The sequence below is a fragment of the Sorex fumeus genome, unplaced genomic scaffold, assembly GCF_029834395.1.
Source record: "Sorex fumeus unplaced genomic scaffold, SorFum_2.1 ptg000142l, whole genome shotgun sequence".
In the NCBI taxonomy this organism is placed as follows: domain Eukaryota; kingdom Metazoa; phylum Chordata; class Mammalia; order Eulipotyphla; family Soricidae; genus Sorex; species Sorex fumeus.
The window spans coordinates 1,780,247-1,806,761 of NW_026606199.1; the positions used below are offsets into that span (position 1 = coordinate 1,780,247).

General features: G+C 60.4%; 2 protein-coding genes across 4 annotated transcripts in view; one reads left to right on the forward strand and one right to left on the reverse strand.

Moving 5' to 3' along the window:
* Positions 1-26,515, forward strand: part of DOCK1 (dedicator of cytokinesis 1) — a 306,250-nt gene that overhangs the window by 120,486 nt on the left and 159,249 nt on the right. The window lies entirely within an intron of this gene.
* INSYN2A (inhibitory synaptic factor 2A) overlaps positions 1-26,515 on the reverse strand; it is a 46,626-nt gene that overhangs the window by 546 nt on the left and 19,565 nt on the right. Inside the window, exon 3 of the mRNA XM_056106673.1 lies at positions 12,660-12,731. Within this exon, the coding sequence (XP_055962648.1) occupies positions 12,660-12,731 (72 nt within the window). The remainder of the gene's footprint in view (positions 1-12,659; positions 12,732-26,515) is intronic.

Consider the following 26,515-nt stretch of genomic DNA (forward strand, 5'->3'; position numbering starts at 1 on the left):
GAGAGTGTGTGTGTGTGTGTGTGTGTGTGCGCGTGTGTGCATATGTGTCTATGCACGTGTATGTGTCTGTGAGTGTGCTTGTGTGAGTGCGTATGCGCATGTGTGTGAGTGTGCATGGGTGGATGTGTGCGGGTACATGTGTGTATGTGTGTGTGCGTGTAGGCGAGTGCATGTGTGTGCGAGTGTGTGTATATGTGAGTGTATGTGTGTGAACGTAGAGGCAAGTGAGTGGTGTGTGCGTGTGTGTGCATATGTGAGTGTGTGGTGTGTGCGAGTGTGTGTGTATGTGTGAGTACGTGTGTGGTGTGTGTGTGTGGTGTTGCATGTGTACGTGTGTGAGCGTGTATGCCGCATGTGTGTGAGTGTGCATGGGTTCATGTGTGTGGGTGCACGTGTGTATGTGTGTGCGTGCGTGTGTGTATGTGAGTGCATGTGTGTGAATCATAGACGAGTGGTGTGTGCGTGTGTGTGCGCCTATGTGAGTGTGGTGTGTGCAAGTGTGCGAGTGTGTGTGTGTGAGTATGAGTGTGTGTTGTTGCATGTGTGCGTGTGTGTGTATGTGTACATGTGCGTGTGTGGTGTGTGGTGCGTGTGGGGACCGTGTCCAGAGCCTGCAGGAAGCTCCCTTCCTCGCAGCGTCTCTGAGTCCGAGAAAGCCAAGCAGTTGTGCGTGTCTTGTGTTGTGCTGCATCTTCTTACTGGGTAGAGATCGATGCCCAGAGTGGCATCGGCCAGGGCTGCCCTGGCCAGCAGTGATGCTGTGGCCCAGCCGGGCCGTGTCCAGGCGACATTGGGGGTGTCCTGCAGGTGTGGTGCCCTGTGGCCGCCACATGCCCGGGCTCGGGTGTCGGTGCAGAAAGACAGGTGTGAGGACGGGCTCTAGACCCAGGGTCTTTCTCCAAAGAAAACGACGCGCCCGCCGGCCCCCGCTCCCAGCAGACTCCCAGCGGGGCCCCTTGGTGTTGGCAATGACGTCAGCCCCATCACTGGTCCCCGTCTTGGGAGAATTCCACAGGAAATGCCCCGGATTTCAGCAAAATCTCAGGGGTGGTCGTGCACAAGCTCATACTCGCGGGGAACCACTAGCAATTTCTGAACATCAAATCCTATTGATTTAGAGAACCATTAATCCCAGGCAGATTCCGGCATTTCAGAGAGACGAAATTGCGGCTCTCTGTCACTCTCTGCCCTTCTGAAAACATCCCCAAGCCCGTCTAATGGCCCGTTTTATGCTTTAAATCCAACGGCTCCATTTTTCTTATCGCCAGATTATAATATTACTGAAAAAAAGATGTTACGGGAGTCAGCGGCCAGCAGGCTGGTTCCCGGGTATGGAGCCTTCCTCTCCTACTGCGCAGGGGAAGCCCCAGCACACCCCGAAAACCTGGCCCGGGAGGTGCTGCCGGTCCGAAGAACGGGGGTCTCTGAGCCTCAACATGGGTGTGGGAGTCCCAGGGCTCAGACAGGGACTCGTCCTCCTTGGGGTCACTCTCCTTGTGCCTTGAGCCCTCTCCTCCCTGCAGAGTCACCAGATGAGCCCAGACTGTCCATCCCGACCATCTGTGGGTCCGTCCTGCCGGGCTAGCGCTAGAGAGAGACCGTTTCCCACCACCCCCCCACCCCCGCACGGAACCAGGAGAGCTAGATCTCGCCCCTGATGCCCAGGGCCAGTTCAGGCTCAGGCAGTGGGTCACTGTGGAGAGCTGAGGGCAGGCCAGGCCCCGGAGGCTCTGCGCTACCCTGAGGGCTGAGGCGGGAGCCTTCTGCCTGGGCAAAGAGCACCCCTGGGTACCTGTAATTACTGAATTCCCATCAGGCCCGGAATGGGCATCTGCTAAAGCCAGTTTACCGCCCTGCTGCCCGCCCGTGTCATACAGGGTGATCCAGTCGGGTGCTCGTTAAGGAAATGACTCTGTGGGCTGCGTCCAGCCCCATCTGTCCTGCTGGCCTCTGAGACCCGCTGCGTGTGGACACCCACTGTGGGACCCAGCCTGGGGCACGCAGCTGGCCTGCCACCTGGGCAGCTGGGGCGTGAGGTCACCCTGCCACCGTCCAGGCTGGCACGGGGATCAGGCCGCGGGTGCAGAGGTCAGTGTTGAGACTCATGGGGGGGGGGGTCAGTTCTGACCCATGGCCTGCATCGCTGGGGTTCTCACGCCCCGAACACCGTCTACCCTCCTGCCTCTGAGACAGCCCCTCTCCGCCCTCTGCCACACGAGTCTCCCCCAGGGCCCCTCAGCAGGTGACACTCCGCCGGGCAGGTGTCTTGCCAGCGACTTGCTGTCACCGCTGTGGCCTCAGCTCTGTGCTCCTGCCAAGGTGCGCCTGAGGCTGGGGTGTCTGGAAGCTTCTGGAAGCTTCAGGCCTCTCTCTCATCACGACCTTCCTGCCCCGCCGTTCCGGGGCCCGGGGGCCGGGCTTCCTGCCGGGGGTGTGGGGCCCCATCCCCCACGGTCACGGGCTTTGGGGTCCCCCCCATGCTCGCTCCTGCTTCCGCCACCCCCCCATCCCTGACCAGGGTGAAGGCGCCAGTGGGGGTCTTGTCTTTGTGCCTGAGAGAGGGGCGGGGACTGCGTGGAGGCGTGGGGGTCCCCCCTGGTGCCAACCCAGGTTGTCCAGAGGTGTCCACATATCCGCGCCAGGCTGAGTGGCTTCCCTGGCTCCCGCCCCCTCCAGACCCAGCGCCTGTGTCGGGTCAGGCCCTGGGGTGCCCCCTGGCTTGGGCTCAGGGTCCGTCGCTGCCGCCTGCAGCCTCACGGGTGTTGTTGGGAGCCGAGTGCAGATTCCTCACAGCGGGAGAGATGGGGGACGTGGAGACCCTCGAATCTCCCGGTGTGCACGGAGAGCGGGTAACCAGCCTCGCCACCCCCACCCCTGCCCCGTCCTGTCCCGTGATGGGGACACGGGCTCCCAGCATCATGCGGTGTCCCTCCCCGCTGGCCTGCACCCATTTCTGATTCAACACACAGGCGGGCCCGTGGGATGTTCCATGCCAGGGGCCTGTGGAAGCCCACAGAGGCGCCAGTCTTCTCGGACCCTGGCTGACGGATGGTCTGAGGGGCTGGCGGGAGGCAGCGTGTCTCTGAAACACCCGACTTGCTCCAAGAGCGAGCGTGTGTCTCCTTCCCCGTCTTTCCGAGCACGGGGCTCGAGCAGCGAGTGAGCTTGCCGGGCCCGGGTGGTGCCGGCAGCTGGCGTGACGCCGGCTCCTAGTAACACCTCTTGCCGCCGCTCCTATAAATACCCAGGCCTTGCCGCTCTCAGCCTGGCATGCGGTGGCAGCCCTTGCCCACCCCCGGCTAATTTAAAGGGAAAGCTTAAAGCGTCCCTCGGGCCGGCCCGGGGGCGTCGGTGGCTGAGTGGCTGAGCCTGGCTCCCGGGCGCGTTCGTTTTCTGGGTCAGGAGCAGTGGCTGCCGGGGGGTTCTCCGGGGCCCCAGTGGCGTCATCTCTGCGTCTCAGTCCCCGGATTGGTGGCCCGGGGACCACAGTGCTCACCGCGGTGCTGGCACTCATGCACACTTGCCTGGGGAAACTTGCTTGGGGTGGGGGGGGGGAGACCAGAGATTCCCAGGCGTGAAGTGATGGGGGCAGGCGTGTCCCTTGTGGGGGTGGCCACGGGTGCGGGAGAATGGTGCAGCATTAGCGACTGCGTGTGGCCCCCAGGGGCCTCACGCGCACGTGTGGGTGGGAGGCGCTGGCCGCGGGTCTCCCAGAACCAGGTGGCCCTGACCCTGGGCAGTTGGATCCACTGTCCCGACTGCCACAGACCCACTGGTGCTGGCCACTGCCCACTGTCCACCCAGTTCCCTCTCTTTCCCCCGCGGCTCCTGGGGGGGTCGCGTCTCTCCAGCCCCACCCTCTGCCCTCAGCTTCCGTCATCCTGGTCATCCTGGTCCTCTCCGAGACTCCTGCTCTGCCTGAGGCCTGGTCTCTGCTCCACTCTGCTGCTGAAGATTGTTCCAGAACAGTCCGCTTGCCACAGGCCCTCTGCCCCCTTGGCGGGAACCTTCTCTTCATGCTTGTCTGGGAGCCGCCGGCCGTGCCCACGGCGCCCTCAGTCCATCCGGTCCTGCCATGGGTCAGCCCGTAACGGAGCCTCCAGCCTCGTCCCTGTCCCTGCTGGTCACTGCTGCACGTCTCCTGCCTTGCTTTGCCCCTGCGTCACCCCCGCCGGCACCGGGCCTCAGAGAGCTCGATCGCTTGGTGACTCAGCCCTAGGTCAGTGGCCAACGGGCTCAGCAGCGTGTGTGGCCTGCGTCCCTCTGCTCTGTCTGTGGGGCCCTGGCTCCTGTGTGCCATCGCGGGCGGGTGCCCCGTGCCGCTCCCCGTGAGACTTCTGCCCGTTTCCTGTTCGGCCGTGCAGGGTGGTGACAGCCAGGACTGCTACATTAACGGCAGAATAGCCCCGCCCTTGGCGCTAATTCGGCCGTGGTGTGTCCAGAGTTAGAGCTGACCCTGGCCCTTGTGGCCACGGTCCTGAGCCCACCGAGACGGCCACTCTTCCCTCCGCTTGACTTAAGCACTGGCCCCGGTGTCCTTCAGAGCTGGGCCCACGCTGGCGCCGCTGTCCAGGGCTACTGCAAGCCCAGTGGAGGGTCGGCCATGCAGAGGGCCAGCGGCAGCCTTGGAAAATGGGGCCGCCGAGTCTGCAGGTGGAGGCCCTGCTCGCTGCCTCTGCCCTGCATTTGGCCACTCTCGGGGCAAGGGGTCCCCGCCGAGCAGGACCCCCAGAGCTCGGCTCTGAGCCGGGTTCCGGGTGATTGGCTGTCGCCTGTGACCCCACAGCCGGAAGCGTTCGAACCTCAGGAGTCGGAAGCAGAGACCCGGGGTCAGCACTGCCGGGACCTTGACTGGCCCCTCTGTCTGCGGGCACAAAGTCCTCTCAGCTGCCAGCAGGAGCCCAGGCCCAGCTGCCCAGGGGCCTCCCTGGCTCCATCCTGAGCAGAGGGCTCAGACGCAGGGGCGTGGGGGTGACCACTCACCGTGCCCAGGAAACTGTTGACTTTGACTGCTGTGGGCCCCCAGAGCCAAGCCCTGCTGGCTCCAGCCCCCTGGGGTGCCCAGGAAGAGTCCCTCCAGGGTGGAAGGCATGGGGTGGAGCTGCCTCTCCTGCCCCCTGCGCCCAGCCCAGGTTATGAAGGACCAATGCCCCAGCATCTTCTCCTGCAGCTGAAGTTTGGAAGTTTGGGCTCCTTTTGCTTTTTCCTGGGGCATAACCAGAGAGGAAATCCCCAAACAGTTAGCCTTTTTTTTTTCCTAGTGTACCAGTGCAATTAGCTTTTTTTCTGCTGATGGATGTTAACTGATCCCTTAAGAGTTAGATGAGTCATCGGCTTCACAGCACTCAGGAGCCTGAGAATTACCTGTGAGAATGAGGCTTCTGAAAGCTTCCTGACAGGCAACCAAAATGACAAAAATCCCAAATCTCTGCATTCTGGGGAAAGGTATCAAGTACTTTCAGAATCTCAACAAAAGAGGAAGAATCTTATGTCGTTATCATTGGCGTGGGGGGGGGGGATTTGTAAGGAGAATTCTGAGGTCTGTTAAATCAGTCCCTTTGACTCACTTTTCATTATTTCTTTTCCTGATAGCATTGTTGCCGGGACAGGGGGTGGGTGTTGTCCAGGGAGCACCCCCCACCCCCAGCCACTCACCCCACCTGTCACTCCCCATACTTAGAACTAAATATCTTGTAGAGTTGAACCAGGGCCTTGTGTATCCTTGATACTGACCCCTTATCAGAAGGGTATGGGTGAATATCTTTTCCCATTCTGTAGATGGTCTTGGTATTCTGGTCACTGTTTCTTATGAGGTGCAGAACCTTCTAGTTTAAGGTAGTCCCATTTGTTTATCTGTGTTTCCACTTGCTTGGCCCGTGGCGTGTTGTCTTTGAAGATGCCTTTAGCTTCAGTGTCGTGGAGGGTTTCGCCGACCATGTCTTCAATGTACCTTACGGATTCTGATTTTGATCTGACTTTTATGCATGGTGTTAGGTAGAGGTCTGAGCCAGTTTATCTGCACATAGATGTCCAGTTTTGCCAGCGCCATTTGTGAAAGAGGCTTTCCTTGCTCCATTTTATGTTTCTTTCTCCCTTGCCAAAGATTAAATGATCATATATTTGAGGGTGTGTGTAAGGATAGTCAGTGCTGTCCCCTTGGTCTGCGGATCTGTCTTTGTTCCAGTACCATGCTGTTTTAATTATTACTGCTTTGTAGTAGAGTTTGAGGTTGGGGAGAGTGATGCCTCCCACCCCAACCCCCCCCCTTAAGAATTGCTTTAGCTATTCATGGGGGCTTGTTGTTCCATATGAATTTCAGGAGTGTTTGATCCATTTCTTTGAAGAATGTCATGGGTATCCTTATAGGGGGGCTGGAGCGACAGCACAGTGGGTAGGGCGTTTGCCTTGCATGCGACCAACCCGGGTTCGATGATTCCTCCATCCCTCTTGGAGAGCCTGGCAAGCTACCGAGAATATTCCACCCGCACAGCAAAGCCTGGCAAGCTCCCCATGGCATATTCGATATTCCAAAAACAGTAACAAATCTCACAATGGAGATGTTACTGGTGCCCGTTTGAGCAAATCAATGAACAATGGGAGGACAGTGCTACAGTGCTATCCTTATAGGGACCGTATCAACTCTGTATAATTCTTTGGGGGGGGAGCACTGCCATTGTGACTATGTTTATTCTCCCGATCCATGAGAATGAGCCGATGAAGTGAATAGAAAACTTTCTCAACAAAGAAATTCGAATGACCAAAAGACATGAAAAAAAATGCTCTTCATCACTAATCATCAGGGAGATGCAGATCAAAACAACAATGAGGTATCATCTCACACCACAGAGACTGGCACACATCCAAAAGAACAGAAGCAACTGGTGTTGGTGCAGGTGTAGGGAGAAAGGGACCCTCCTTCCAGTCTTTTTGGGAAAACAATACGACATTTCTCCAAAAGCTAGAAATTGAGCTCCCAATTGAGCCAGCAATGCCACTTCTGGAAATATATCCCGAGGGTGCAAAAAAGCACAGGGGAAGTGACATCTGCACCTGTATGTTCATTGCAGCACCGTTCACAATAGCCAGAATCTGGAAACAAGCTGAGTGCCCGAGAACAGACGACTGGTTAAAGAAACTTTGGTAAATCGACACAATGGAACACTATGCAGCTGTTAGGAAGGATGAAGTCATGAAATTTTCTAACAAGTGGATGGTAGTGGAGAGTATCACACTAAGTGAAATGAGTCAGAAAGAAAGGGACAGACATAGAAGGACTGCACTCATTTGTGGGGTATAAAATATCATAATATGAGACTGGCACCCAAGGACAGTCGAGGCAAGGGCCAGGAAGATTGCTACACGGGTGGAAGCCTGCCTCATGAGCTGGGGGAGAAGGCAGCTTGGGTAGAGAAGGGATCACTAAGTCAGTGATGGTTGGGGGGGATCACTCGGGATGGGAGACGTGTGCTGAGAGTAGAAAAAGGACCAAACGTGATGGCCTCTGAGTATCTGTATTGCAAACCATAATGGCCCAAAGTAGAGAGAGAGTCTGGGGGAAACTGTCTGTCATGGAGGCAGGGGGAGGGGTGGGACCGTACTGGGGACATTGGTGGTGGGGAATGTGCACTGATGAAAGGATGGGTGTCCGATCATTGTATAACTGAAACTCAAACGTGAAAGCTTTGTAACTGTGTCTCATGGTGATTCGGTTAAAAAAGAAAAAAGAAAACTATGGGACAAAAGACTCATTTCTCAGTGATGAAATATGCACAAGTGGTGGTGATGGGAGGGGCTGAAGAGTCCACTTGCAGGAAGCAGTGACCGTTTCGTGACAAAGGTCCCAAGGATTCCCGTGGGGCAGGGGTCACGGGCGGCTGGCATGTCTCTCTGCCGCCTGGTTCCTCGCCTCGTGCACTAGACCCTCATCAGTCTCCAGGCCCAGGCTGGGCTGCCCTGGGGTGGTCCGTGCTCCCCTTCTCACAAGCCCCAGAATGCATGAAATTCCAGTGTCCCCCGGAACCTTCCGGCGTCCTGTTCCTGCTCCCATCGGAGGGGCCATGAGTTACCACGCCAGAGTTGAGTAAGGGAGGGAAGGAAGGAAGACGCGCCCCTTTCTGCTGTGAATTCCTTGCCGCACCCCATGGAAGTGGGTGATTTCCTCCTTCCGGGAACCTTCTGTCCTTTTGGGCAAACTTGGAGAAGCTGAGAACGGGCCCCAACACTCAGAGCAGTGCGTGTTCCGGAACCTTCCCACTGCCTGACCACCCAGCGCCCCCCTGCCTGGGAATGTCCCCAGTCCTGAGCCTGAAGCTGGGGGCAGCTGGGCTGAGGCGCGGGCACGGCCCTGGGTCCTGGGTCTCAGCTCCACGCCGGGTCCCCCGGGCTGGCTCTGGCCTGTCAGCTCCTCAGGGGCCCGGGAGACGTGGACTGAGGCCGCCACGGCCACAGGGCTTGGGGTGATCAGGGCGGTGGTTTGAAATCCCACCCAGGCGGCCTCCTCACGCCTGCAAGTCAGACGGACAGACAGAGACACACTTGGATTCGCCTGGCTCTAGGCGACGGCCTGGCAACCTCCCAACAGCCCCTCACCCCGCTCTCTGGGCACGTCTCCGTGCCCGCCTGGAGAACGGCTGCTTCGGGTCCTGTGATTCAGTTCAGACTCTTCACAGGCAGGCAGCAAGGGATTCCGTCCAGTTCAGCCGCGTCAGCCTCGCGCCGTGGCCGCGCCAGTGGGGCCGAGGTCCCCGTGCGTCCTCCTCCTGACAGGCTTCGGATGCCCACCGGGTGTCCGTGTGAGTGGCTTGGTTTCACAGCCCGGGCGCTGCGGGATGTTTATTGTCCGAGACCAGGTCCGAGCCAAAGGTGAGTCATGCGCAGGTGATTCACCCCACCGGGCTGGCCCGGGCGCAGGGACGCTTCGGGATGGAGCAGGAACCGTTTCTGCTACGGCAGCCCGTCTGCACAGCAGGGAGAGGCAGCAGAGTTCTAGAGCCGCGGAGGCCGGCTTCTCTCGCACACTTGGGGGCTTCGGTGCTGCCTCTCGTCAGCTCCTCACAGCCGGGCCCCCACCCAGTTGAAGGGGCGGCCAGGGTGGGGGGCGTGAAATCACGTCACCACCCAAGTTCCCAGCTAGGGTCGGCAGGGGCTCAGCAGTGCTGAGCACTTGGCATTGCCACTGTGAGACCCTGGGTGATGTCCCAGTCCTGCACACAAACACACACACACACACAGCACACACACACACAGGCGTACACACATGCACGCACACGCACACATACACACACGCACACACAGCACACACACGCAGACACACACATACACACACGCACACACAGCACACACACCCACACACGCATACACACATGCACACACGCGTGCACGCATGCACACACAAACACTCACACATATACACATGTACACGTACACAAACACAAATGCACACAAACGCACATGCAAACACAAACACATACACATACTTACACATATCCACACTTATTCACATACTCACATACACATACTCAGACATCACACACACGCACACACTCACACACATACACACATACTCACATACCCGCCACAGTCCCATTTATACACTCAACATATACTCATGCTCATACACACATGCATGCTGACACGTGATTCCCGGTGATGGTCGCTGTTGGCCTGAGTTCTTGGGGTTCTTGGGGTCTCTGTGGGTCCCCACGGTGGGCACTCAGCACCTCGGAGCAGCTGTGGGCATCACAGTAGACTGGCAGAGTTGGGGGTGACTAGGGGATTCAGCGAAGAAATGCCTGTGTCTGTCTGTCCCCCTCTGCCATTTGTGTCTGTCTGTCCCGCTCTGCCGTCTGTGCCATCCGTGCCCGTCTGCCTGTGTTGTCTCAGGCGCCCCTTAGGGCTGTGGCAGGGCTGAGCGCGTGGGCAGCCGAGTGGCCTAGTGGGCGTCCCTCCTGGGTGGGCCCCACCTCTGGGCGCCCCGGCAGGGGACGCGTCCGTCCTCCTGTGGCAGCCTCTGCTCCTGAGACGCGTCCAGACCTTCAGTCCTTCGGAGGCCGTTTCCGGGCTCTGTAGATTTCCGTGTCCAACTTGGTTTTCAGGGAGCAGCCACCCAGCGCTCCGGGCAGAGGGGCATCCGTGCCAGGGTGCGAGGGCACGCTGTGGACAGCAACGCCGGTGGGGGCAGAGAGCAGCGGGTCCCAAACGCACGGCATTGGGGTGCGAGCGAGCGCAGAGTGGGCGCCGCGCTCCTTCCTTCTGGAACCCGCCGACCGTTCGCTCTGAGGGTGCCCGCCTGCCATAGGAGAAGGCAGATAGGGTGGGGGGCCTCACGTCTGGGGTGCAAGCCCCAAGCAGACTCAGATGTCCAGGGGGGGCCTGTCCCTCTCCTCCACTGGCCAGCAGGGCCCCGAAGGGTGCAGAAGGGCTAGGCAGAGTGTTCTGGCCTTTGGAATGTGGAGTCCTGGGCTCGACGCCCGCCGGGCACTTTTCTCCCGAGAAAGCCTTGTGTTGAATCCTGAGGGTGGGCTCTCGGGCTGACCGCAAATGCCCGTTTCTTTTTCCTCTTGCTTCCTCGGCAGAGGGAGCCTGAGGGGGTTCATGGCTCAGCCCTCCACACCAAGAGGGGAGCGGGAGAGTGAGAGGGGAGAGCTGGGGAGAGTGGGTGGGCACTGCCAGTCCCGGCCCAGAGGGCACCCACGAGGCCGTGTCTCTGCAGGCCAGGGCGTGTTCCTGCTTCCGGCTCTGGACCCTGGGGCCACCGTGTCCCCGAGACGCTGAGCCTGCTTGCCCAAGCCTGGCGCCTGACGCCAGCTGAGTGGGGGATCTTGGGCGCGTCTGAGCCACGTTCATGCATCATGTATGTTTCCGGTCTCCGGACGGCGCCTCCATGGAAGCATCCGGGCTCCAAAAGTGAGGGTGCAGACCGCCCACAGGGTGGGTGTCCCCGCGTCTCAGTGACGGGCCTGTGGGCTGGGTGGGGGTCAGAGGGGGCCGATGGTCTGTGGAGGGACCGGAAGTCCTTTCCCAAAGGCGCTGTCCAGGCCCTTGCCCTCCTCAGGAGAGGCCCACCCACGGGGAGCCCAGGGCTGCAGGCTGGTGTCTGCCTTGGGGCAGCTGGCAGGTCTAGCAAACCCTCCCGGCTGGTTCCAGAAAACGGTGCATCCTGGTCTTCCCCGGACTCGTCACGTTACGCTTAATACCAGCCTCTGTGCTGTCACCTCAGTGAGAGGAACCCGGGCACCCCCGGGCTGCCGATTCCCCTGTGTAGTTGGTCGGTGCCGCCAGGCGTGCTTGGGGGCTTGGCTCCCCTCTCTCTGCTTGGCCGCGGGAGAAAGCCATTGGGGGTCCGTTCCTGAGGGGGCCAACACCGGGCCCTGCGCCACCCACTGGCGCTTCCTCAGAGAGATGCAGGATTCTCTGCCACCTCAGATCATGCAGGACCGGGAGAGGCTGCTACTGCAGGGGGGGCCGCAGGGCTCATGCCTGCTTCCCACGTCCCGGGCCTCTCCGCTCAGTGCTCCCAGGGACTGGGTACCATGGGCTGCCAGGTGCCAGGGCTCCGTGCCCTGGCAGGATACAGGTCATGCTGGCCGATGCGGCTGTTTCGGTCTTGCTGAGAAACCAATCTGGGTGCAGTCCCCCGGGGGCGGCGGGGGGTGGGGGGAGGGACACACCTTACCTGCGGTGCTCTCTCCCCCGCCCGCCACATGACGGATGCGATGATCCTTTTGGGAAGGTGTCTCTGGGGATGGCTGTCACCAAGTGCCATCTTAGATAAATAGCTATGCAGTGAAGTGATCAGATTGGGCAAATCAGCATTATTTGGGGGGGGGGGCGGGGGAATAATTTTTAAAAATAGGACTGAGTGTGGCGGGTCTTATCCATCTCTTGCTGGGCTGCGGGCGTGGAGGGAGACCCTTCTCCAGGAGTTGAGACCGTGTCTTTTTTTGTTTGTTTTTGGGTGACATCCAGTGATGCTCAGGGGTTATTCCAGGCTCTGCACTCAGGAATGACTCCTGGTGGTGCTCAGGGGACCATATGGGATGCTGGGAATCGAACCCTGGTTGGCTGCGTGCAAGGCAAACACCCTAACTGCTGTACCGTGTCGTAAGCCCCCAGCCCGAGACCGTGTCTTAAGCCCCCAAATCGCTGCCAGAAACCAGCCAGATCTGGTAGATGTGTGAGCAAAACTGAAGATGAACCAATACCAAGAACATCTCCCGGGGGGGGGGCTCCGGAAGGGGGTCAAGACCCCCAGGATGCAGTGTCCCTGACTCCTCCACGTCCAGGACTTGAAGCCTCGAATGGCATCTGTATGCCCCCATTCCCACCCCTCCTACCCCCAACCCCGCCCCCAGATTCCCGCCTCCAGCCCGCCTCCGGGGAAAGGTTGATCCTCTGCCCCGTTTCCAGAACTTGTGGCCCAGCGCTCGGGCCATTGATTCCAGGAGAGCAAAGTTTTCACCCTGAGACCAAAGTCTGAGGCCACCGCAGCCATCTGGGACCCGAAGAGGCTCTAGCTCTCCCGCACCCATGACGGTCTGCTGGGCGCAGCCCTGGGACTGGCTGAGATCTGCAGCTACGTGGGCCCTTCACTCTCCCTCCGATGGTGTCCCTGATCTCGTGTCCCCCAGCAAGAAGGGGGCGGGGAGAAGGCGACATACCTGTAGATGACGCACGCACTGTTCCTACATGTGTCACAGTTGGCCGTGTCTTGCCCGGTCCGGTAGGAAAGCCTGCGGGGAAGGGACAGAAGAGCGTCACAGGGGTCACTGTCCTCGCGCTGGCGCATAGGGCAAGCCCGCGTGTCGCCTCTGTGCCTGCCCCTCCCTGTCCCTGCCCCCGCTTCTGTGCCCATCTCTGTGCCCACCTCTGCACCCGTCTCTGCACCCATCTCTGTGCCCAGCTCTGCACCCACTCCACAGTGCCCACAGCTGAGCTGTGGCCCGGCGTGGCCTGAGCAGGAATGACCCCCAGCTCCTCTGCGGGAGCCAAGCGGCGGCTCTGGGGGCCCCAGGGTGACCCCGATGCCTGGCCCCCCTGGCTGGGTTCCCTGCCCCTGGCTCCCACCCCGCCACCCTCAGCCAGAGTCCCTAACCCCCCACCCCCACCCCCACCGCCTGCGGGATGTGGCTCCCAAAAAAGCTCGGAAAGGCGTTTGCATTTGCAATGGTTGAGTCGGAGAAATCAGAGTGATCTCTGGAGCGCGTACAAACTAATGAAGTTCACATTTCCCTCCGTCCCGCAAATGGGTTTGACTTTGGCAATAACACAAGCACGCATTTTTATGCACGGCCATTGACTGGGCTTTTTCCTGGGGTGAGGGGGGTGGCCTTTTGGGGGTGGTCAGGACTCACCTCCAGCTCAGTGCTCAGGATCGCGCCTGGCAGGGCTCAGGGGACTGTCCGCACTGCCAGGGGTCATCGGCCCTGGTCAGCCGCGGGCAAGGCGAGCCCCTCCCTGCCCTGCCAGGCCCTGGTCCTGCTGCTGTCACAGTCCAGCGGGTCTGTTTATCCCCGCTCGTGACCACTGCCGCGCAGACCCTGAGTGAGGGCTGCCGAATGCCCACCCCGCCTCCCCGACTTCATCCCTGGGGTCCTGCCCACCCTTGGAGGCCAGACTGGTGGGGGGTGTAGAGGGGCAACTGTGTTCACTGTGGCGACAGGCAGACGCCGTGTCCCTGGTTGGCCAGGAGTGATGGTTCCCCTGCCCGCCACCGAGGATCGGTGCCTGCCAGCAGCTGCCCTGCCCGCACTGTCCCCGGGTGCGTCCTCCCACTGTGCCCGGCCCGTGTGCCCTGGGCTGCCCCGGGCAGCCTGGCGTCAGGCGCTGGCGGGGACGGTGTTGGCAGGTGCGGGCGCAGAGGGTCCCCGTCCACAGCCCCTGCTTTGTCACCTTCCTTGTGTCAACAGCTCTTCCATGCATCACGGCGTTTGAATTGAAAATCAGTTTTGTTTTCCCTCATTATGTCTCGTGTTACATAAACATTTGACTTAAGGATTTTTGCACTCTACCCGTTCGTCTCCGGGAGCTTCGGTAAACTCTGGCTGACTTTGAGCTCTGTGTATTTTACTTATTAATCAAGTGGCCGTATCTGGCCCCGTGGTGCTGCCAGCCTGTCCCCGGGCCCTGAGCTGCAGCAGGGCTGCCGGGCAAAGCCTGTGCTTGGCTGCCGGCATGGGCACCTGCGGGCACCGTGCCGGCCCCTTCCCTCCTCCGGGGGCCCAGCAGGGACCCAGCAGTTATTGCCAAAGTCAAACCCATTTTGGGACAGATACTCAGAGCTGCCTTGCCTTCTGAGTGACGCTCGCAGCCCCTCCAGGTCCCTGGAGGCCGCACGTCTTATCCCCCGGCTGTGTGCTGACCCGTGTCCCGACCAGGGCCTCCTTAGGCCCTAGAGACAGACCGCGAAGGACGGGATGATAGTACAGCTGGTAGGGCAGTTGTCTACATGCAGCCGACCCAGGTTCGATCCCTGGCATATGGTTCCCCGAGCCGGCCAGGAGTGACCCCTGAGCAACTGCCGTATCGGGCCCCAAAAGCAAAACAAAATCAAAAAGAAAGAAGTAGACAAGTGGAAGGTGGAGTGATGGTACAGAGGGGAGGGTTCCCTCCCTGGAACCCCATGAGGTCTCCAAGCCCTGCCAGGAGTGACCCTGAGCACAGAGCCAGGGGCCAGCCCTCAGCACCGCCAGGTATGAGGCCCCTGCTGCCACAGGAAAGGAACACATGAGAACCGCCTCGCTTCCTAGCCTGTGGCCTGACCAGGAAGCAGACACCCTCCTCGGGGTCTGCATGCAAGGCCATGATGGGGTCGAGGGTTGGGGGGACAGGGAGACACAGACTCCATTGTTGGGGTGCCCTGGGTTTGCCATGGGGTGAGGAAAGCCCCCCTGTGTCCATCTTCCTGAGGGCACCTCGGCTTTTGTCCTTCAGGAGAATGGGGGGGTGTGGTGCTGGGGGACGGGCGTGTGCTGTGATCGGGAGCTGTGATTGGGGTAACGGCACCCCAATGCAAATGGGGGTGTCTTCCCTCTTGCCTGCAGCCCCCCTGAAAGGCCTACAGGCAGCGTCATCAGCACCAGCACCCTGGGCTCATCAGTGATGTTCCCCGGCCTCAGAGCCTCACGTGTCGAGTCAGTGATTCGCTCCTTGTCTTCCAGAGGGGAGCCGGGGTCAGCCCGCGGCTGGACCTCATTCCTCTCCCCTCGGGCCCTGGAGGCCCAGCTCAGACCTCAGGGCCTTGCACTGCACAGACTGGCAGCTTGGCACAGTGCCCAGAGAAAGGGCCAAACCAAACCCACGGCACCTGGATGGCCCAGGAGATCAGGCAGTCGCCCCTTCCGATGGCCTCTCTGGAGATGTTTCCCATCCACAGCAGCTTCCTGTGGATGGGAAGTAAACAAGCTGGCATTCCATGCCCGAGCCCAGTGATGCCCCCTCAGTGCCAGGAGCCATTGCAGAGTGAGAGGCCCTGCCCTCACCGCGCCCAGCCAGAGCAGGCGGTACAGCAACAGGGCCCAGGATGAGCATGCTGGTGAGAGAGCGAATCAGCCAGCTCTCCTCAGGGCCAAAGACGGGGCCCTTGAGAGCCCCCCGCTGGCCTGGGGGTGCTGGTCCCGGGAGCTGGGCCTGCCCATGGGCCCTTGGGTGCCAGTCCCAAGAGCTGGCACCTGCTCGTGGGTGCTGGTCCCAAGTGGGTGATCTTGCATGGGGACAAGCTGCCATGTGGTGAGGGGCATGAGGACAGGAAGTGAGGCAGTGGGCCAGGAGGAGGGAGGGGCGTTCCGTGGCCCCTGGGGCCAGTCTCCTAATGGAACTGGAAGTCACTGTGAAGGGGTCTTGGAGTATAGGACCCAGAGGAAACAGCCTTCCTGTGCACTGTTCTCTCTTTTCTCCTTCTAGAACATGCCTCTGCTCAGCTTCCGTCTTTCCCCCCCCTCCCCCCCCCCCCCCCCCGCTGGATTAACTGACATCCCAACCCAGCTCACTCCATCCCAGAGAGCGTGTGGTCTGTCCAGCATTTGTGCAAAAGAGGCGCACGGGTTGTTCAGCTCACTCTCATTTAGACAGAAACAGCAGAGTTCAGGGAGTTTTCTCATCTGGAAAAGGATTCAAATGTTTGGAGTACAGATAGAAATCAGGGACAGGAGAGATTAATTTGTAGATGGAATTGGACGTGTATCCTGGGTTTGTCAAGAGACCCCAGGCTGCCTCTGGTTGGCATGGGGGCTCATTGCAGCCCTGGGATTCTGTTTGAGTCAACATCAGAGCTTCTCCAAAGGGGGCGTCACCTCTGTGCCCCTCAAGTTTCACTCCCGTGGTCATTCGCCTCCTTCTCTGGGAGCGTCTGTCGGGTTTGGCTTCTCTGATTATCTTAGAGTCACATTGGTAATTGGGCCCACAGCATCCGAATGAATATGATCTCCAAAAATAGATGAAACAGATACGTTCCTTCTACAGGAAAGGGAACGCCAAGTACTGTTATGGAATTTCCCTATTTTTTTTTCTCCCTTCTCACTTGGAAACAAGTCATAAAACTGGTGCTGGGAAGGACTCTTCACCCGTTACAGCAGCCTCCGACTCAGAAGGACCGAGTGGCTGCATCTCCAACGATAGTTGGTGTGTGTGTGTGTGTGTGTGTGTGTGTGTGTGTGTGTGTAAAAGAGAGAGAGAAAGCAAGAGAGATTAGAAGGATGGAGAAGAGAGAGCTTAGATGAATAATAGAAAAGCTGCAGAAGAAGAAGAACATCTTGATCAGAAATTGGAAATTTTCTGACTTGCAAGTTAATGGCTTGCCTCCCCTCCCTTGGGATTTGGGGGGCCTAACTAACCCCCGTGAGCGTCCATGCGCCCCTCACCCCATCATCACAGTGTCTGCAACACCCTGGATATTGGGTTAATCATCATCTGATCCAATAACACAGCTAGTCTCTGTGTTCTCGTATTAAAGCCTAGCGATAAAGCGAACCAAAGATGTCAACCGAGGACAAAAATCAAATGAAAATGACAGATTTTGCGTCGCTCGGGTCCGTACTCTGTTTTCTCCGCCTGACGGTCACGCTGACGTCTATGTGGGGTTTCAGGCATCGATCCTCGTAACCGTTTATGTAACCGTTTCAGCGAGTCGCCGTGATGGGTATTTTCACGCTCTTAAAATGCCTCTGACGTGCAGCGACAGTTCAGCACCAAGGCCAGCGCTGGCCCCTCCACACCGCCCTTCCCAGTCCTCTCTGCCTCTTGCCACCATCCCTGGAGGCGACAGGGACCACTGAGGGCCCCTTGCCTCTCAGCCAGGGGGGCCCCATTGCTCAGGGTGGGGTGAGAAGTCCGGGGAGGGACTCTGGTCGGCCGGGTCTACACAGGACCTGTGGCCGGGCAAGTTCAGCCCTGTCCTCCTCCACGAGGTTTCTCCAGGCAAAGGAAACTGAGTCTCATCGGTGGGAGAACGGCCTGACTCCATTCAAAGGAAATGTCAGGTCTGCCTCTCGGTATTGCTCTGGAGCTCAGTGTGTGGAGAGCAGAGACCCCTGCCCGGGCCGGCTGTAGTCACCGGCTCTGTTCTCGGGCCATCCTCAAACATTCCCGCTGAGGGGGCCAGGAGGGTGCTTGCCTTGAACACAGCCGAACACGGAAACCCCACATGGTCCCCCTCCGAACACCACTTGGGGTGATCCCCAAGCACAGAGTCAGGAGTCAACCCTGAGCACAGCTGGGAGATGGGCACCCAAGCAAGCAAGCAACATGCAGAGGCGAAACATACGTTTGTATAGCCATATTAAAACTCATCGTAGCAATTAAACATTATCGCATTCCGTGGCTACGGCAGATCACAGCGGGGGGAGGTCGTCGAGGGTCAGACTGATAAAACAAAGCAGGGAGGCGTGGGGTGTTTGGAACCGGGGGTTTGCCAACAAAGCCAGCAGGGCGTGAGAGGCGTGAGATGCGGTGGGCACGGCTCTGCATCCCACAGAGTTGGTCGGAACTGAGCAGGGAAGTCTCCAGAAGGTCGTCCGGAGCTGGGGTCCTGGCCACTGAGCCGCCCTGCTCTGTCCCTGACACCGTCAGGCCGGGCCTCGGAGGCAGGGCTGAAACTCTGAGGTCAGGGGGCAGAAGCGGGGAGTGGTCAAAATTTGAGCCATGCTATGCTTTGAATAGCAGCCAAGGCAAAGAACGGTTGGTGTGGAGTTGAATTCTACGTTTGTTCTTTTTGTTTGTTTGTTTTTGTTTTTGTTTTTTGGGGGTCACACCCACGTTGCACAGGGTTACTCCTGGCTTTGCATTCAGGAATTACTCCTGGTGGCACTCGGGGGACCCTATAGGATGCTGGGGATCGAATCCGGGTTGGCTGCATGCAAGGCAAACGCCTTCCCCGCTGTGCTATCGCTCCAGTCCCGAATTCCACGATTTCTAACGGTCATCCCAGGGTTGGTTACTAGGCTGGCCCTGACGGACGCCCCCAGGAACCACACCGCCTTTCCTCCCTACAAGCATCGGAGCCCAGGACCCGGGCTGTGGCAACGGTCCCCGCGTCACTTAACTCCGCTGTCACCCTCTCGGCTCTGTCTGAGTGCCCTGGGCTTCACGTTCCCTTCCTCCTTCGCCTCAGCCTTGGCCCCAGCTGTCCCGGCTTGATAACTCAGTCATCCTTTAAGTCTGCGTCTTAAAGAGCTTTTCTACTTAATAGTCTCCAATTGACATTAATGAGAGGCATAAATGATACCACTAATATTGTTGGGAGAAATTAAAATTCAAACAACAGTCAGCACTGGCTTGTCCCCGGAATCCTCTCCTTCCGCGCCGGGGAAGGACCCCCCGGATCACGCCCGCGCCCGTATCCCTGGCCACCCTCCGGGGCCACGGCACCAGGTCACCGTCAGCAGCTGCTTGGGCTCGTCCCCAAGCCAGCGTTCTCGCTAGGAATTTGCTAGCTGACGCCTCAGACACCCAGCGGTGCCTCTGGCGGGCCGGGAGCTGACTGGGACGGAGACGCTCTCAGAGCCGTGGAGATTCAGCCTCGCGTGATGCATTGAGCCACCGACGGGCCCCTGCGTGTTAGTTCTGGCGCGTGCAGTTGGCTTTCCTCGGTCCACACCGCCCACGGTCTGTGAGAGACTGTCCCGTCCAGTCCCCGAGCCTGGCCACAGAGAGCCTCCTTGCTTTGGCCAGTGGACCGTTGGGTCCTCCTTCTCCTCTTCCTCCTCTTCCTCCTCCTCCTCTTGCTTCTCCTCCTCTTGCTCCTCCTCCTCCTCCTCCTCTACCTCTTCCTCCTCCTCGTCTTCCCCCTTCTCCTCCTCTTCCTCCTCTTCCTCCTTCTCCTCTATCTCTTCCTCCTCCTCCTCCTCCTCTTCCTCTTCCCTTCTCCTCCTTCTCCTCTTCCTCCTCCTCCTCCTCCACTTCCACCACCTCCTCCTCCTGGATCAATTTTCTAGCATTTTCTACTGGCCTCTCTGTCCCTCTGGGAATAGCACAGGAAAGGCCAGTTTGAAAACAGTGACCCCAGGCCCGGGGTTGGCTTGTGGGAGGACACTGTGCTCTCAGGGGAGGCTTGGGGGCCCCTCTCTCTCCACCTGAACCTCTGCCCCAGGACGGCAGGTGGGATTCTCCCCCCTGCAAACGCCCCTCCCCGAGCCTGAAACAGAGCTGGGGGCCCTGAAAACCTCCCTCCAGGCTCTCCCCGGGCTGGGTGGCAGCAGGGCTGGTGGGTCCCAGGGACCCGGCCAGTCTGCGGGGTGTTCCTGGTACCCACTGAGAGGAGCTGCCTGCTGCCTCCTCAGCTCACCTGGGGCCCATGTGTAGCTATTCAGGCAGGCGCAGGGCTCTGGGTGCTGTGCAAGGGCCCAGGGGTTCCCTCGGACCCTCCTCCTGGGCTCTGCCCAGCTTCCGGGGCCCTTGGGCATCTCGACACATTCTCTTGCCAGCTGCGCCTGGGCATGGGCTCCCGGGCACCCTGGCCTCTGTGGGTTCTGCATTGGCGCAGTGTCTGTGGCCGCCTACATGTGGTCCCGCAATGGCACCTTCCTGCAGCTGCCTACACGCAGCTGGGTCTTCAGTCCTGAGGGGTCCGAGCAGACCACCTTACACTCCGGCCCCCTCAGCAGTCACGCCGACACCTGGGGTCTGGTCCAGTCCCTGTGAGCCTGCAGGATCTGTCTCGGGGTGCACGGCCTCAGGGCTCGCGTCTCAGGGAACCTGGGGTCGGCATCTTACAGTGGCCTATAGGTGCGTGAGGGAAGGCCGCAGTGATGGGCCGTAGGGCCCAGCCCTGCTCCAGGGCCGCTGGACTCCCATGGTCGTTACCGAGGGGCCCAGCGAAAGAGCCACCAAGAGCCCCAGACCATGGGGCTGGAGCGATAGCACAGCGGGTAGGGTGTTTGCCTTGCACGCGGCCCAACCCGGGTTCGATTCCCAGCATCCCATCTGGTCCCCCAAGCATGGCCAGGAGTAATTCCTGAGTGCATGAAACAGGAATAACCCCTGTGCATCGCTGGGTGTGACCCCAAAAAAGCAAAAGAAAAGAGTCCCAGGCCAGTGAGCAACCCGGCCCGTGACCTGCTCTGGCCCGGGTGGGTGCGTGTGGGAGGCAGCGCCTGGCTTGGCTCTCCTCCCCAGCCCTGCCCCCTCTCCAGCCTCCTTCCCTTCGTGCTGAGACCACCCCGCTGAAGAAAACGGGGCCCCCACGTCTCGTGGCATCCCGCCGTGGTGAGGGCCGCTCTGGGGGGAACGTTTCTCTGGGGGCCTCGCGGCTGGTCGGTGAGACTCCACAGGGGCAAATCACCGTCTGTGCGTGGGCGCCCTCCTGACACCAACCGGGGCGAGAACAGGCCCTGCCCGAGGCCCGGGAAGGCCGCTCAGAACGGGCATTTCAGGGCTCAGCGGAGGCTGTGTTGATGATTAACTTGTTTTCCTGGAGGAGAGATAGAAGCCTGAGCTATAATTTATTGAAAATTAATGGAAATGGATTTTGGTGGGACTGGGAAGGAGAATGGGGGTTTTCCTCAGTGAAAACAGAGTTTCTGTCTGCACTGGCATCATTGTGCTCTGGGGGTGCCAGGAAGAGCCGGTCCCAGCTGTTCTGGCGGCAGCGGTACCCGCAGAGGCTGTATCCACACAGGCGGTGCCCGCACAGGCCCATAGCGGCTGTACTTGGGTGTGTCTACAGGACCTGCCCCCAGCTCCCACAGGGGCTGTGCTCCTGGCCTCGTCTGGTCTTTTGATGCCGTGGATGTCCTGTGTGGTTGTCATAGGGGCGGGGAGACCCGGCAGACCTCGGGCTCACCCCTGGCTCTGTGCTCAGTCAGGGCTCGCTAGGGGGGCAGTCGGCAATCGGGGATGAATCTGGTGTTTTGATGGAATTGTTCAAGAACGGCTTTTTCAGCGATTTCAAACCGCACGTTATTCGGCATGAAGCCTTTAAGCTTCGAGTCAAAAGTGGGACCTTGTAGTTGCATTCTAAAGAGATGATACCATTCAGAGGTCTCGTTAAGGCCAGGTGAGAATCTTTAAATAGTGGGGGGATGGGGGGTGACTGTCTGCCTTGATAATGTTCCTGAGGTCCCGCTAGGAGATTTTTTTTTCTTGGGGAGTAACTTCCCTGCTGCAACCCAGTTCTGGATAGGAAAAGAAAGTTCTTCTTTGGTCAGAATGTGCCCATTTGTAGGTCATTAAAGCACTCTGTTCTCAGGGTGGCCTTGAAAATGCTGCTGCTTTCGGGACTGCACTGAGTGTTCCCACAGCGGTCAGCCCGCAAACCTGGACCTGCGCTTGCAGGCTCCAGGGCCTGACGGGCACGTGGCCAGGCCCTCGACAGCCCTTGTATACCCACGGGTCCGAGAAGGTCGCTCTCCGTGTGCCCCAGGAACACTATTTACTTTGGGTTTTGTGCTTGGAATTCAGGCTTCAAAATCAGGGGTGTTTATTTTCCCGAAATGCCCCCCAGAGCAGTTTTCTCTGACCGATCACGTGTCTGGGAAACAGACAGTGTTGTTCCCAGAACCCTGGGGAAGGTGGTCCAGGGCCGTGTGCTGGAGGCGAGTCAGCTCGGGCCACCCTGGGGGTTGTGGCGTTTCTCCCCCACTGCTGGACCTTGGCGACACTATGTGGATGGTCAGATGATGCCCAGGGAGGGGTTGACAGGCTGAAGAGGTGGGGCAGAGGGATGGGGGCTTCGTGGGAATGTACCCCGATCCCTAGGGTGCTGGAGCTCCGCCCACTTACTCATCACTTAGCAGAAACCATACGGGATTTCAGAAAGTATTTGAGAACTAGAACTTGCAGTTCATCCTTTTTTTTTTTTAAAGAAAGTAAGAATTTGGAGACACAAATGCATAAATCCCTTAAGCGTTCATGTCACGCCTCGAATTGCTCATTTTATCTGCAAACGGGCTGTTGGAATCGCTGGGTGGCCCCACCGTGCGGCTTTTTTTCACCCACCAACTTAAAGACGGGGCGATGCTGGGAATTGGTGTTGGCACTGCGTGGCCGGGGGGCTGGGAAGCCCCTCGAGGGGGTCGGCCCGCATGGCGCCCAGAGCAAGAGCGTTTTTCCGATTTTCCATATGCACCTGTCTCGTTTTCTAGGTGAAGGATGGAAACGCTTATTGGTTTCCTCTGTCTTAAAAAGAATGTTTACAAGATCGTATAAATGTCAGCTCCCACCCACTCGCCTCAGCCCCGGAAACGGGGAGAACCTTCCGGGGGTGGTGTGTGTGTGTGTGTGTGTGTGTGTGTGTGTGTGTGTGTGTGTGTCTGTTCTAGACCCGAGGATCCGTTCCTGCGAGACTCTGCTCGCGCCTGTTTCTCCCTGACCACAGAAGCCGCGAGTCGTTCCCAGAAAGAGACAGAAAAGCTTCCCTGAAAAGCAGCCGCAGGGGTGGGCTACGGAAGGCAGGGCCAGCTTCCAGCCTTCCTGACGCCTGATCCAGTGGGAAGGGAGCCCCCCGTGCGTCCCCCTGGCCTGGCCGACAGCCGGGAGAGGGCCGAGGGACCTGAACGTCCAGCCTTCTCGGGACTCCCAGGAGGGGCCGGGATGCCGTGTGCTGAAGCCTTACAGGACCTGAGTCCTCGGTAGAAATGCCGTGTCCCCAACCCGTGCGGGCGAGGGAGTGAGAGGGGTCCACCCCGCCTCCTGGCCCCAGCACCCCCAGACTCCTGGACTGCCTTGTGCCAGGGAGCAAGTCTGGTGGTGCTGTGGCTCTGCCCCAGACCCCCACCCTCCCCCAAGGCTCCCTGGGCAGCTCTGAGCTGGGCCTGTACCGTCACTGAGGGACGGGAGGTGCTCGGGACTGGCAGGCTGGACCCTCGTGCTCTGCTCCTCGCGTGACCCCATTCCCTGTGTCTGCCAGGCCTCCCCGGCCCTTCTCCAGAACTCCAGAGGCTCCGGAACACGGACGCACTCCAGCTCCTTCCTTCTTAGACGTGGGGCCAGTCGCAGCTCTCACCACAAGCAGGGCTCAGCCCTGGAGATGTGGGTTCGCCACAGGGTGGGGTCGTCCCTCCAGAGGGTGCCCAGCCTCGCCTTGGGGGTCACAGTCAGACCCGGCCATGAGGCCACAGGGCCCCGTCCACTCTGAAACCTTGCCCACTTCTGCTAGTGCGCATGCCTGCCTACCGGGGGACCGTGATGCAACGTCTATGCTGAGTGGCCGTGGTGGGACGCGGCAGCCGGGTGAGAGGCTGGGGCGGGCTGTGTCCACGGCAATGCCGGGGCAGCCGGGGGCTCGTTGGGGGAGGTGCCGCGGGCAGGCGGGAGCGTCCACCTGTGGCCACATCGTCCCCCGCCATCTGCAGGGGACACCCACTTCCTGCCCCGGCAGCAGGCAGCGCTCACCAGTCCCGTGGCTGGGGGCACGTGGCCTCTGTCCTCACGGCCTCGGTGCAAGGGCACAGTCACGTGATCCACACTCCACGGCCCGCGTCACCAGAGCAGCCCCAGTGTGGCTGGACCTGGCTGCAAGGGTGTGAGAAACCCTGTCCTTGGGAAGCATCCTGCCCGCCCTGCTGTGCACTGACCACCGCACCTGTCCCCTCTGCCCACCCTGGCCACCCCTAGTCCAGGCTTCCGAGGAGGACGGACTGGAGGCGGCCAGGGTCAGGCCTGCTTTCTCCCTCTTTTCATTTCTTCCTCTCCTTCGCCTGGAGAGCCGCCCTGGGTTCTCGGGGGTGGGGGGGTGGGCATTAACTCTTTCACTCTCCCTGTGCCCTCTTGGGCTGGCCAGAGGGGGGTGTCCCGTTGACCCCACGACCCCAAGCGCTTTCCAATGCTGAGCTCCGAGGGGGTAAGTGGTGCCAGGGAGACGGACTTCTGCCGGTCGCCCGCTGCCAGGGTGGGTGCTGTCCAGGACTCCACCAGCGGGCGGCCGGCCTCCTCCCCCACTCGCTCTGACTCGGACTCGGTGACTCACGCTGTCTGGGGCTCACTCTCCAGGGCACGGACACTGCAGGGGCGCCGCTCGGCACGACCTGGCCACGGATCCCGCCCCTCCCCGGCCCTGCCTGCCTGCCCGCAGCTTGGCAGCTCCTGCCCGGCTCCCGTGTCGCTCCCGGTCTTCCCCCGAGCAGAGTGTCATTAGGCTGTCGCCAGACAATGAGCCCATCAAGACGCCGAGTATGTGGGTGCGAGAGTTGGCGCCAACAGCTGTCGCTCTGCGAGGCCTCCGCGCTGCTGGCTAGGAGCACTGCAGCCCCGGCCGTGTGCGGGGGTGTGCGTGGCGTGGCGGGGGGTGGGGTGGGGGTGGGGGAGCAAGGACTGTGGGAAAAACAACGGCGAGTCCCAGCTGGCTCCCTGACCCCCTGCCCGCTGGCTCTGCTCCCAGCCTCGAGGTGTACATCGAGGGGTGATTCACGCAGCTGAAGAGAGGAGGGGGAGCAGCTTTGGCGGGAGCACGGGCGGGTGCTCCCCCAGCCCTCTCCTCCCTCCTGCAGTGGGCACGGAGCTACCCCCCGCCCCCCCTCCCCCGCAAAGCGGCCCCTCGCGCACGGACCTTGGTATGCCGGGGTCTTCCGGACTGCCTGGGGCCAGTGAGGTTCACACTAACTCAAGCTCTGGGGGGGTCCTGGTGGGGGCACACGGAGGTGCTGGGGTTCGGGCCACTGGGCAGAGCTTGTGCAAGCCTTCAGTAACGCAGCAGCATGGGCCGACTGGGTCTGCATGAAGCGACTCAGTAGTGAGAAGGAATTCGATCTGCGTCTCGGTTCCTGCTTCCCGGCAGCCCCTGGGTGTGCCTGGTACCACAGAGACGCGCGTCCGTCCTGCAGCAGGGCACGCCGGCCCACCAGCCGCCCTCACTCCCCTACCCAGGAAACGCCACAAGCCAGGGCAGGGGTGAGGAACCCGCTCTTGCGCCCCCGGCCGGCTACCCGGCTCCCTGCTTCCTCCTCTGATCTGGAAAAAAAAGGTGGAAATGCCAATTGTTGGCAAAGGCGTGACCTGGGCCGGGAGCCCGCAGGCCCCTGAGTGCGGGGGAGTCACCAGGCCGGTGGTCTCAGAAATCCGCGGGGTCTGCCAGGACCCCAGCCTGTGCCCGCCTGCCGCCAGGTTGAGAACGGCGAGGTCACAGGGCAAGGGAGGGTTGGGGGTCACGGGGAGGGTTTCGGGGCGAGGGCCTGTCTGTCCCCTGCACCGGTGTGGCCCGCTTGTCCGAGGAGCTGTCCCTGCAGCTGGCCCCTTGGAGTCTGCGTCTCAGTGGCCGCGGGAGGGACAGCTGCCCCATGTGGCAGGAGTGCAGGGCTGGCCGGGACAAGCGGGCGGGCTGCGTTCCTGGTGCCAGGCCCTCAGCCCCCTGAGCACTGTGCGCTCTGCCCGCCCCCCCCCCCCAGGGGGCCTCCTGCCTCGTGGCCTTCGTCTGCGGCACAGGCGGTGGCCCCAGTGGACACGTGAAGAAGTGAGGGGTGCTCAGGGCTGGAGCCGGCGGAGGGGATCCGAACCCCCTGACCTAATGCAGCCGCAGAGCTCAGGGACCTCTCACGAGGTGCTGACCGGGTAGCTGTGCTCCCTGGCCACTGACGGCAGCATCCTTCTATCTCGCTGGTTGGCGTTCCGAGTCGGGCGGGAGGGTCCCGAGTGGTCAGGTGTGCCACGGAATGTGGCCCACTGGCCAGTGCCCTTGTCCGCAGCAGGCCTTGGGTGGGGCTTGTGGGAGGTGGCCGGATGGACCATTCTAGGAGCCTGCGATGGATGGAAGCCAAAGGAGTGGCCTGAGATGGGCTTTGGCTTTGGAACATTCTAGAATGTTGGTGTTGTGCTCTGGCAGGCGAGCGTGCCCTGGCTCTCAGACGGTGCTGGGGGAGGCGGCGGGTGGCTGGGTCCTGGGGGTGACACCCTAGAGAAGGGGCCCACGCAGAGCCAGGAAGCCGGCATCCCTCCCTCCAGCCCCGCAGGGCTGCACCCGCCCTGCCCGCAGCGACCAACATGGGGACCGTCCACCCCTGGCCATCCGCACGGCCCTCGGCGTCCACCACACAAAGCCTCAGCTCCGAGCTCCTCAGCGTAATCCCCGCGTGCCCACAACAGCTCAGTGCAC